A 13,558-nucleotide genomic window follows, 5' to 3' on the forward strand; every position below is an offset into this window, starting at 1 on the left:
GATAATAAAATCACCATAAACATTTTTATTTTGACACTAACAGCAAGCTTATACCTTAAAGTCATAATTATATTAAATGAAATACCACATGATACGATTCTATGATACTTTCTTCATAATATTTTGTTCGATTTTGGCGGCCATTTTGAAAAACCCATTTTGCCCTATTTCACTTACCTGGATTTTTCTAGACTTTTAGTATGTTCATATAGAGACCTTATAGAAATGCATTGTGGTGAAATAAATTCTGTTGCAATTTTTTCCACCTTTTACTAATTCTGAGGCTAGTTTTCCTGTACTACAAGATGTGCACCTTATACGGAGAGTGTAAAAAAAATGTGAACAAAAGATTTGACACAACAAGCCAAATATGAACCTTATCAATATTATTATGTAAAAAGGCAAAAAAAATATTTGTTTGCCCTACCGAAAATCAGAAGTCATTATTGTAAAGTTATAGAAATTAATTGTTGTTTATCCTAATAATATTTAAAAGATTGATTGAATAGTATGTGACTACTGTACAATATTGTAATAATTTTTTTACCTTAAAGATGTATTGTCCCTTTGACTAATTCCAAAAAAATAAAAAATAACAGATTTCGAAAAAAGGTGGGTCATTTTGAAGTATCATAATAGTTATTAACTATCACCAAAAATTTGTCGAAAAAAAAATCATTTAACTGAAATACAGACGTTTTTTTGTTAAAAAAATAACTCTGACTTCCAGTCAAAGTTTTCGATCAAAACATACCCCATAATGAAACGCGCTTGTTTGGCTACTCTGTATGCATAATCATAAAACTTCCTCACGATCTGTGTGAAAATACCTTCTCAACCGTGACGAGTTGTAAACAATCCTAATCCTAGCATATGCATAATGCGTACTCGTGGTTTGAAATCTTTGTTTACTTTCGCTCGCGACGATTTTCCAGACGAAATGTAATCAAACTAATTTACCTGTTAATTACGTAAACTTGTTGTTTTTGGCTCAAATTTTCGACTTAAAGTGAATAACTTTAATATTACTTTGATATGGCCAATTTAAATTTAGAATATTTTGACCTTCATTTTTTTGTGTTTCAAGGGACAATACATCTTTAAATGATCTTGATTTCCTAAAAGCAACCAATCATAAAATAGGTTAAGGCTGATTAAACTTGCATTGTTTTGAATAAATATAATTCAATTTTTACAAAATTTATATTCTTTTGTTTAAACAGAGGAAGTGGAATCTGATGAACTGCCAATGAATGTTAAAGAAGAACAAATGTCACCCAAATCACTAACAACAGGTGAGTTGTAAAATATAAAAGAAATACATCAATACCGTAATATTTATTTCAATTAACAAAGATTAAACTTGTATTCTTTATACAAAATATTTTCTTTTTCTTTTGTCATCAGGGTCATAGAATGTGACAAACGTTCTAGATCCTGACATCCTTCATCGTGATAATACAGTAGTTTTTACTACATTGAACATTATTAAATTGTTTTTACTATCCTCATTCATCAACAGAATCTGAATCTGAAGAATTTCTACAAGAACAAAGATCACAAACAGGTAAGTGGTGCAGTTACACAATGTAAATATACATAGCCATCACTATTTATTTCAATGTCAAACATAATATTTCATTTTTCTTTTGGATTCAGGGTTATAGACAGTTGAACATTGTAGATTCTAACAGTTTGGTTTTGATTAAATTCATCAAAGCAAATTTTTGCTATTTGGAGATTCAAATGATTTGTCTAGTACATCATCATAACCTGAATGGTGTCATGGAAATTTGAAAAATTTGACTAAATTAAACATCAATGTAAATTTGTATTTTTTAGCGGATTCATACAATTCATCTGATACATCAACAGAGATGTCGTCAATCGTGGAACATGGAATGGAACATGGAATGAAACATGAAATGGAACATGGAATGGAACATGGAATAGAACATGGATCACAAGGAATTGTTAAATTTGAAACAGGTGAATGAAGGAGAGATTTATTGAATCAATTTAAATGAATATGACTAATAAAAAATACTAGTAATAAAATAATTAGTTTTTAATTATTGTTTTGAACTACTGTTTTAGTACCTTTAAATCAGAGAGATTGTTCAGATATTTGCCCTATTTCGAGTACATATTGAGAATTAGTCAAGTAATTCTCAGGTGGGATTTCAACCCACGACCTACTTGGTACTTACTTGGTACTTGGTTGTTATCCTCTTAAATACTCCACTTGGAAGTCTATACATAGTCTCCAAATCATCAACCTGGCATTTTCTTGCGCTTGCGGTTATGGAATTATATTAATACTTACTTACCTATCTTTACATAATTAAACATATGTGATGTTTAAAGAAAGAATATTTAGAGAAAACTTCAAGACATCAAATTGTCACAATTTTCTTTGAACATTTGTCTGTGCATTCCGAATTTAATTACCCAAATTGTTCCTCGATGTGTTCCATCAGGTCACCTTTCCTCTGACCAATTATTGCCGTCTGCCATTTTAAGTTTCCATGCTAAAATTTACGGTGGACGCACTTTTTATCATTCTTCCCACCTTTTGACAAAAATTCACCTACTTTTGATTCATTTAAAATTAATTTAGAAACTTTTTCAGAAAATCCAGGACAAAATGCATATTCAATTATTTTATTTAATTGTCGCAATATAAATGTTTGATTATTATATTATTATTGTGTATTGAAGAGAATTTGTGGGTTTTTAAAAGTATTATTGGCAATAAATTTATAGCTATTTTGATGATAAATATTTTACAGATAAGGTTGGAACATCAGAACAATTTAAGAGGTCTTTAAGTCCACAGCTAGGTAAGTTGTATTCTTTGTGGGCAATAAGGTTGATTTTCAAACAAAACTCCAGATCTTACAATTATACTTAATGTCTAATGTTCACTTATCCCATAGCCTATGAGACTAATTGAAAAAATGTCAACATCTCTTACAACAATTTTAAACAACCTGAAAATTATTAGGCTATGGCTCTCAGAAGAGCGATTATTGTCCAGAAAATTTTTTGTTTAATCAATTTTGTTAGTGGCAGATCTCTAAAACGGCGAAAGCAGTTATGTTGTAACTTTAGCCAGCAGATACACGTATGTAGTTGTTTAACTTTGATTTAATGAAAATCATATCAAACTATGTGCAATTTTCTGAAATTCTTAGATTGACTAAAAATTAGAAACCAATAGATATTTTTAAATACCACTTGACACACGTATGCTGCATGTCAAGGGTCATCTTCCTATATCATCAGAAAAATGTTGAACATTCGTGCATACTCATGCTTTGAAAGTTAAAAATGCTCAAAATCAATTTCTAAACTTTCTACATGTTTCAGGACATTTTAAGCTTTTCACATTTTTCAAAGAATTTCGCATTACGCACACGCTTTTGCGTACTTAGCTCGTACGCAACTTAGACAGACCATTTTTGTACTTGATTGTTGTTCTGTATACCGTTTATGATAAGTTCCTTTCATTTTTGATGAATTATGAATGTAAAATAATGACGCACGTGCATGTCAAACTTTAAAAATTGTACGCTTGAAAATAGGTAATTTTATGCAAATTTGTATAAAAATATGCCTGTTTTGAATCGATTATAGCTCTCCGGGATGGCTGGTGAACCCTATTTTTTTAACATATTATAAAAGGTAATGAGTTGTAGATATGAATTCATGTAAAATTTAGACCGTAAGTATGATATGACGTCATCATATGGCCATCTGAATTTTCAAAATTGAATTTTTATCTCTTTTGACACTATGCTGTTTTTACAATCATTGTGGTGCAGCCTACTGTAGATTAAGCCTAATAAATTACATGTGCATGTTACGATGTGTTGTGCGAAAGCCTAACTCGTCACCATTATCTTCTGAGAGATATTAAAACATTCAGTGTTTTATCATCAAAATCTCTACATTGTCTGTTTATTAAAATCAATATGTATAATACTATTTTTAATAGATCAACCTGGACCATCAAAACTATTCAGAAGTTCTAGCTACCTCAAAGGTATGTATTATATTTTTGCTCGGAGCAAATTAGTGGTAATACTTCAACAATAAAGAAACTCAACTCTCCTATTCTGTGAAAATTAAAACTATTTTAGAATGTTCAATTGACTTCTTTTATAGATGTACCAATGTACTATGAAGGAGAAATGCTGCAAAAAGAATATGAAGATTTACCAAAACCAATGGAGCATGAAGTTGGTAAGTGGTTAAAGACACTAGACCTACAATTTTTGACATTTTGTAAAAATATTTAAAAACATTACACCAGGTCATTCCTTGTCTAAAATGTAAGTTTTATTGTTTATTATGATAAAAAGAGAGAAACAATGCACTACCAAGTAGAACGCGTCAAGTTTCGTCTCATGGACGGTCTTAGGCCTAGCTTGGCTTATAGTTGTGTAGGCCTAGCTGGTAAAATATAAAACAGATGATAAAAATAAAAGTAACATATTGTAAGGAAAACACAACCAATGAACAGTGTAAACAGAACTAGATGATGGGTGGGATGCGACTAGTCTGCATTAGATATAATAGGCGGTTTATGAAATCAATTTGACATTTGGTGATCATGTACGGGAATGTTGAAAGTTATGCTATATATAAATGAGTTTATTGTATGATGAGTGGTTGTGGTGCTCTTGGTCAGTGGGTAATGTTTGTGAGATGTCTGACTTGGGGATTTGTAAGAAGACCATGTCACGATGATGCCTGGCAGGGTTTATTACCAATTTCAGTAAACAAGCTCTGTTATTTATATAATTTACATTGAATGTTGTATATTTTTTCCTTGATATACTTCCATAATTAATGTTCAAAATGAAACAAGACAAGTAAGTTCCTAACACATTTATTGATTAAAACAAGTAACAATGAATGTGGTAGTAAATGCCTAATATGCCTTCATAGATTGAAACATATAGTTACGTCTTGATTGACAAGAATCAATATTCTAGAGGCAGCATAATTGTCAGAAAAGTATGTTCTGAATCATGATTTAACAATAAACAATGCATGCATGTTTAAATACTGCATTTTGGTCATTGTAGATCAATAAATAATGAAATTTATTATACAAGGAGTTATTGCTTTTTCTAGCAAGAAATAAAGTAAAACCAGGAAGTTGTTAGTAACGCTCTGGTAAAACAATTTTTACTGAGAATTTTGTTTTCAATCAATGAGAAATGTAATGAGATTTTATTTTCGTCGTGAGGTAATTTCCCGCATGATTGTAATCAAAAACGGTTCTGGGTTTGGTCTACTAGCGTTCCTGCTCCCAACTCGTCATCCATTCTTAGAAGCCTTGATGAAGTAGGCCTACCTGGTGGTGGCCATATTTTTATATACGTTAAAGAAGCACATTCTTGATAGAGTATATAATTATAAAAATCTAAAATAAAAAACACATTTAAAAAAAGTTATCGAATAAAAGATTTAGGTAAAATAAAGTATGCATACAGTACATTGCAACTAAATATTTAAAATTTCAGTGATTATAATATTTCTATTTGTTCTTTTGAATTTGTTTTTAAAGTTGTACCAAACTATCATCAACTGTTAAAACAAATGCTTAATGACTTAAAAAAGTTTGCTGTACTAGAAACAGAATATCAGAAGAAACAAACAAAAGAAATGGAACATGAAAAAGTACCTGTTTCAAAAGAGGGTGAGTTTAAAAGAAATAAATTCTTAATTTACACCACAACAGACAACACTCAATATTATTTTGGTTTATGTAATCTCTGATGAAAATGATCATGCAAAGATACCATTCACACATGATAGGATCCAACCATGTGTTTCGTAGTACAGTAGTATGCGTGTTTCTTAGTTGTTGCTTTTTCTGAAAACAAATATATTAAAACAATTTTTTTTTTCAATCTAGGAGTACGAGATTTTATTTTTACCTACATTAAAGCAGAATTTTCTCGCTGGTATGACAAGAGGGATTCACTTAGTTTGCTGAAAATATTGTACAAAGACCTTCTGCTCCCTCATGTACTAGACAAGGCATCTAGCACAAAAGACCTGGTGGAATTCTTAATTGAATCTAATCATCTGACGAGCAAAGATCTCACATTGTTTTTGGACACCATCAATGCAACAGGAGAATTTGAATTAGTAAGAAAAATTCAAGAGGAAGTTGTAACATTCCCAAATGTCGAGGAAATTTCCGTTTCAAAATTCAGTCGTCACAGATGCATGTTGGTAGAATTTGGAAATAAGCTGACCACAAAAAATGTGGAATCCATCAGTGATCTTGTTAATGAGGCACCAACATCTTATGAAAGTAAATGGGATCTGATTAATGATCTTGAAAACAGACAGATCATCAGTGAAGGAAAGATGCAACAATTTATCAAGAAATTAGGTATCTTGAAGCTTGGAGAACCTGAAGAAGTTCTAACAAAATGTATGCATATTTTATGTTTGTTTTCTTCAATAGGACTTTAAAATGATATCTTTTCATGACAGTTGGTAATTAGGATAATAATTTATTGTATTATTTTGTAATCAATATTTTATTCATTACTAGTTAATCAAACCAAAATATCTACAGTATTCCACATTTTACAAATTCTCTATTATAGATAAAAAAAAAAGAGGAGAAATAATAAATGAAATCTATATTAATTATTAGTATTTAAAATCACTCAATACCATTTATTTAATAAACATTACATTTCAGTAATAACAACAAACCTCATTTTTGTGATTCTGTTAACATATTTGTGCTACAATTAATGATTTAAAAATCGTAATATTTTAAATTTAAATATTGCAGATATGGATGATAAATTGGTTATTAAAAATGACCTAATTTATCATCATTATCATTTCACATGTTCTCATGTTTTAGATGCGTCAGAAGATCCAGTTAAAGAAAAGAAATCAAGAAAGAGTAAGTATACTGTAACCATGAGGTGTGTGAAAGTGAATTGTTCTGGGACCTGAGTCTTTTTAAATTAAACGTCTGTAAACTGGACAATTACCAGAAGCAGCAATATATTCACCAAGAATTAGTCAATCTAAACCTGAGCTTGAAAAACACAAGAAACACCATTTACTGAAACCTATGAGAAAATGGGAATAAAAGGGACATTTAAAGAATTCAAGTTAATTTGTAGTATTTTCTCTTGTTTTATTAGATGAGTCAGAAGGTCAAGTTAAGGCAAAGAAATCAAAAAAATCAAAAAAGAGTAAGACAGACAATAAATCATGTATTTTAATTTAAAATGAAAACCATGTATCCAAAAAGTTATTAAAAAAAAAGTATTTTTTAAATATACTTTTTATATAGCGAGGCATTTAATATTAATTGTATGTAAAAAAGTAATTACTGTAGCATAATAAAACAACAAGGAATGTAGACAACAACCAATCATATGGCAAGTGTGACGCCTAAGTTATAGATTTGTTTGTTCAAGGAAGGTTTACTCCACGAGATGTGGAGGGCTTCCTTGACCTTAAGTTTGAAAGCGGAATCTGCAGAATCCAGAACGGTGAAGCATTCCGCCTTAGCGAGGACCTTACACCGTTCTGAATCCTGCAGATGTTGAAAAATATGACAAGCCTTGTCCCTCCCTTATTTACATACAATATGTCTTATTGGTATATAAGCACTCTATGCGTTGTTTACTGTTCTGATGATGAGAATAGTTTCTCGAAACATGTCACATTTACATTTTAAGGCAGTTTGCCTTTTTATTAAATGCCTCGCTATAGTCATCTTAACTCGAAAGTTTGGTGGTATTATTCATGACTTTTTATATAATACATAATTTTATTTTATTTCTTTGATAGAGACAACATTAAGAGACTATGTAAGAGAAATGTTTGTAGAGAAAAAATGTTCTGTTAAAACAGATTCTGAGAAATCACCAAAAGAAATGGAACTAATTAAAGGTAATTAAAAATAGTAAATGTAACATTTATTGTTAATAATGGAAAATAAAATGTTTTTATTAATATTTTGCTTTTTATTAATAAAATAACATTTAATTACAGAATATAATTATAAATTCCATACATCTAAAAATACACTTTAAGAAGTGTGTGTTTATATTTTTAAACCTATAATAGTTGTGCACATTTTACAGTTTTTGTTTCTTTTACATTATTTCAAAATTGTCATATATTAATTTATGCTGTGTATATCTTAAGCAATAAAGAAACTTTTAATATTGTAAACATGTGGACATGAATCTGGTAAATATATAAATTGCTGCACACCCATTGTCTGGTTCCACTGTGTCTTATTAATATAAAATGAATTCCTTTTACAGGTATTGATGATAGTGAGCCCTCAACTTCACATCAACAGCTACCAAGTCAAGATACAATGACAGATGAACATGCTATAGATGAGATATGTAACTCTGTAAGACGATTTTTGACTTACTTGAGACGTGGTAAGAGTTTAAAAACAGATCAGGGTATCATAAATAAGATAAGTAGTATAAATCAGAATAGATGGAAAGACAGTAAAAGATGGGAATGGATTCAACAGGAATCATCAGAAGGCATTGGTAGAATCCTAGCTCATGTTTTGATTGCTGTAAAAGATGAAGGGTTTGTGTTAACTAGAATCTGTCCATCATGTACTGATGATGTGGTGAAAGGTCTGTCTACTGAATGTAGTAAATATACCTTTAAATACAATATAGAACTATATGTAGGTGATACAGATTTGTCTACATCATTTTTAATTCATTTGTTGATTAATGCACCACGACTCAAAATGCTTCAATTACGTAAGTTAACAGGTGTAACTATGAATGATACTGTTGGTGCACTATCAAAGAAAGGATTAGTGTTGGAATTAGAGAACCTTCGTATCGATGATAATCTCAGTGACATCACAGGTTCTGTACTTGGCACATTACTGGCTATTTCACCTAAACTGAAAACACTTGACATAAGCTTCTGCAGGCTGTCGGGTGTTATTATAGATGCTATGGTGAGGGAATGTGTCAATAGGAACCTAGTGTTGGAATTAGATAAGCTTGATATCCAAGGGAATACTCTCAGTGACATCACAGGTTATGTACTTGGCACATTACTGGCTATTTCACCTAAACTGAAAACACTTGGCATAAGCCACTGCAGTCTGTCAGGTGTTATCATAGATGCTATGGTGAGAGAATGTGTCAATAGGAACCTAGTGTTGGAATTAGATAATCTTGTTATCAGTGGGAATACTCTCAGTGACATCACAGGTTCTTCATTTGGCACATTACTGGCTATTTCACCTAAACTGAAAACACTTGGCATAAGCCACTGCAGTCTGTCAGGTGTTATCATAGATGCTATGGTGAGAGAATGTGTCAATAGGAACCTAGTGTTGGAATTAGATAATCTTGGTATCAGTGGGAATACTCTCAGTAACATCACAGGTTCTTCATTTGGCACATTACTGGCTATTTCGCCTAAACTGAAAACACTTAACATGAATAACTGCAGTCTGTCAGGTGTTATCATAGATGCTATGGTGATAGAATGTGTCAATAGGAACCTAGTGTTGGAATTAGATGAGCTTGTTATCAGTGAGAATACTCTCAGTAACATCACAGGTTCTTCACTTGGCACATTACTGGCTATTTGTCCTAAACTGAAAACACTTTACATAAGCTTGTGCAGTCTGTCAGGTGTTATCATAAATGCTATGGTGAGGGAATGTGTCAATAGAAACCTAGTGTTGGAATTAGATAAGCTTGATATCAGTTTGAATACTTTTAGTGACATCACAGGTTCTTCCTTTACCACATTACTGGCTATTTCTCCTAAACTGAAAAAGCTTCATATGCGTGGGTGTAATTTACCTAATGATATAGTGCAGGATATGAGACAACACTTCAAGAGTATAAATGGTGAATTTGACCATTGGTAACTGCTATACAGTAGTTATTAAAGTGCAGCTTAATTTGACATTCATTACAACTGCATGATACATGTACTACAGGCACTTGTTTGTTATCATAATCTTTGGTAATATAAATGTAAATTAAATCATGGTGAATATTATATTTTTATACATGTCATATTATATATAAAATTGTTTATTTAATATTTGTAAACAATATATTATGTTTAAAATTCAATATTACCTTGGATTTAGTATATTAGTATCTTGAGACAATTGCTAATGCAACCTAATATACTGCACACAGTTTGTAACATTTGTAATATGTCAGAATTAAGATTTTGATACAGTCTATTTTGATATGCCAGTATTTTTATAATTTGATGAGTCATCTTGAATTTAATTGTAAGACATATTACGCCAAATTTTGTTTAAAATTGTTAGTTTCACAGGATTTGAATGTTGCTATGGAGTCTTTTCATCGTGATCATAATTCTTCAACTATTCTCTCAATTTTTATTCACTGAAAACTGTACAACCATTTAGTTTTTAAAATAGTTCTTTCCTTTTCTTGTGAATTATGTTTATTTTACCTCCATGGTTTATCTATGTATACAAATAAATGACAGGTAAACAATATTTAATTGTTTCTAATTTTTATCTTTATAAATAAAGCTACATTCACACCAGAACAGAAGATGGTGCTGTTCATTTATTTTTATAATTTTCCATGAAGTTCTGTCTGCACCATCAAACTTTATGTGACAAAATGTGATGTGCCCATAATATGTCATATCACTACCATATTTGGGCACATCACACTTTTTTTGTCAAACTAGTTTAATAGTGTAGACAGAGCTTCATGGAAAATTATATAAATTTGTTGTAAATGAAGTACAGTGATTGTTACTGTGCATTTTCAGTCAATAGCATATACTTGTGTTAATTGGGCAGGGGGGTTGTAAATGAAGTATAGTGGTTGTTACTGTGCATTTTCAGTCAATAGCATATACTTGTGTTAATTGGGGCAGGGGGTTGTAAATGAAGTACAGTGATTGTTACTGTGCATTTTAAGTCAATAGCATATACTTGTGTTAATTGGGGCAGGGGGTTGTAAATGAAGTACAGTGATTGTTACTGTGCATTTTAAGTCAATAGCATACTTGTGTTAATTGGGGCAGGGGGTTGTAAATGAAGTACAGTGGTTGTTACTGTGCATTTTCAGTCAATAGCATACTTGTGTTAATTGGGGCAGGGGGGTTGTAAATGTAGTACAGTGGTTGTTACTGTGCATTTTCAGTCAATAGCATACTTGTGTTAATTGGGGCAGGGGGTTGTAAATGAAGTACAGTGGTTGTTACTGTGCATTTTCAGTCAGCATATACTTGTGTTAATTGAGGCAGGGGGGTTGTAAATGAAGTACAGTGGTTGTTACTGTACATTTTCAGTCAATAGCATATACTTGTGTTAATTGGGGCAGGGGGTTGTAAATGAAGTACAGTGGTTGTTACTGTGCATTTTTAGTCAACAGCATATACTTGTGTTAATTGGGGCAGGGGGTTGTAAATGAAGTACAGTGGTTGTTACTGTGCATTTTCAGTCAGCATATACTTGTGTTAATTGGGGCAGGGGGTTGTAAATGAAGTGCGGGGGTTGTTACCGTGCATTTTCAGTCAATAGCATATACTTGTGTTAATTGGGGCAGGGGGGTTGTAAATGAAGTACAGTGGTTGTTACCGTGCATTTTCAGTTAATAGCATATACTTGTGTTAATTGGGGCAGGGGGGTTGTAAATGAAGTGCGGGGGTTGTTACCGTGCATTTTCAGTCAATAACATATACTTGTGTTAATTGGGGCAGGGGGGTTGTAAATGAAGTACAGTGGTTGTTACTGTACATTTTCAGTCAGCATATACTTGTGTTAATTGGGGCAGGGGGGTTGTAAATGAAGTACAGTGGTTGTTACTGTACATTTTCACTAAAAAGGGTTTCTCTGGTATTTTGCATGTTTGTACATTCCAGTTTAAAAATAGTACTATAAATAAAATGGAGCACCTTGATTTTCAATATATTTTCAGAATGTAATATATAAATGTATATATGAATATGAAAATAAATACATATTTATCTTTTATTATTAATTAGTCCTTTCTGTAGTATTTTTAATTATAAACAACATCTAATTTTGGAATTTATTTTTTATTTTGTGGGCGGGACGTGTGCATTTCAGCTGCAGTTCATTTCAACACATCAATCTGGATAAAATACGGTGAGTAAAGACGATACTTATACTTAGACACCCTAACCCTTGTACCCAATAAAGATGTAGTAAGTTGTGAATTTAAGAGTTCATAAACTGGTGGCCAAAATAATCAGATCCCAAATTATTTTGAATATCTTTCTGGCAACAAATTCTAGCAATGCCCACGGTAGGCCTACTGATTTAAAATTCTTAAGCTTTTCTATTAAATACATGGATGATGGACATCTTATAATGTTGTTGATTCTTTTAAAAAAATAATTTTAATGATGAAAAAACGTGCGAGTCTATTTCTGTTATATAAACTGATTTCATAAAAAAGAAATTACTGAACAAAAAAAACTGAATGAAGAAATAATACCACAACCCAACTGTACAACGTTTTATGAAAGTACAAATAATATTAATGAAATGATTTCTGCGTTATCTTTGGTTATGTTTTGGCTGGATGGACATTTTACTGTACAGTAGTTTGGGAGAGAAAGACCTTGTAATAGGCCTCCTGTATTATTTACATAAACATGATTGTAAAATAAAAAACAATACTGAACTTAAAATCTATTGTAATGATGGATTGTCAATTTTATATTACATATGTTATGAAATATTTTGAAAAAATGGTATGAATAATTAACGTTTCTACATTTTCGTTAAATAGGAAGGCCTACAAAACCTTAAAGATAATATGATTTTGAATAATATAAACGATAGCAGAGTAATGAAGTAATGAATTCTTATTTTCCTTTCCGATGAATTCTTATTTTCCTTCCCGGTAAACGTCACAGCTGCAGAAGATACGATTGGGCAACATCAAGCAAGATATTCAATGACGTCATTCCAGAAAGGGGAATTCCCATTTCCAGGGCTCTTTTACTACCACGACGCTGACCGACCTGGTAGTGGTATTGGTAATGAGAACAAACGAGGAAAACAGGACCGCCGCCATGTTGATTCAACTTGTTCTTTTCCAATAAATTCCGGAAGGTTTTCAAGTATGTACAGCAGTATACTTTTAACATTGTAACAATTAATGTCCCTAATTGCTCTACAATTTTGATTTTTGTTTTGTGCACACTAGAATTTCGTAGGGTCTTCCTTGGCTTTGCGCGGCGCGCGGTCTTCTTTCCCTGTCCAACCATGGAGTATTCCTTTACTCCATGGTCCAAATAAACACCAAACGGAAACAAACGATCAGACTCAGAATGTTGCAAATACCTACCAAACGAGAGTAGATAATTGATAATTGATTATGAAAACCCAACTTTTATAGCAAAAATCGTCCGAATTTATGTTAAAACGATGAATTTAGCAACAAAAACTGAAACCAAACGAGCGTATCTATGGCACGCACATAGTGCCTTTATAGGAGAATAAGGAGATAACAACAGC

The 13,558-nt window shown here is 31.6% G+C and overlaps 1 protein-coding gene across 1 annotated transcript in view; it reads left to right on the forward strand.

The window, feature by feature from the left end:
• LOC144838571 (uncharacterized) overlaps positions 1-13,558 on the forward strand; it is a 62,254-nt gene that overhangs the window by 32,038 nt on the left and 16,658 nt on the right. Inside the window, exons 6-12 of the mRNA XM_078693985.1 lie at positions 1,523-1,567; positions 1,843-1,989; positions 2,793-2,843; positions 4,001-4,048; positions 4,171-4,248; positions 5,582-5,713; positions 5,933-6,460. Of these exons, the coding sequence (XP_078550111.1) occupies positions 1,523-1,567; positions 1,843-1,989; positions 2,793-2,843; positions 4,001-4,048; positions 4,171-4,248; positions 5,582-5,713; positions 5,933-6,460 (1,029 nt within the window). The remainder of the gene's footprint in view (positions 1-1,522; positions 1,568-1,842; positions 1,990-2,792; positions 2,844-4,000; positions 4,049-4,170; positions 4,249-5,581; positions 5,714-5,932; positions 6,461-13,558) is intronic.

This window comes from Antedon bifida, chromosome 3 (assembly GCF_963402885.1).
Source record: "Antedon bifida chromosome 3, ecAntBifi1.1, whole genome shotgun sequence".
NCBI classification, from domain to species: Eukaryota; Metazoa; Echinodermata; class Crinoidea; order Comatulida; family Antedonidae; genus Antedon; species Antedon bifida.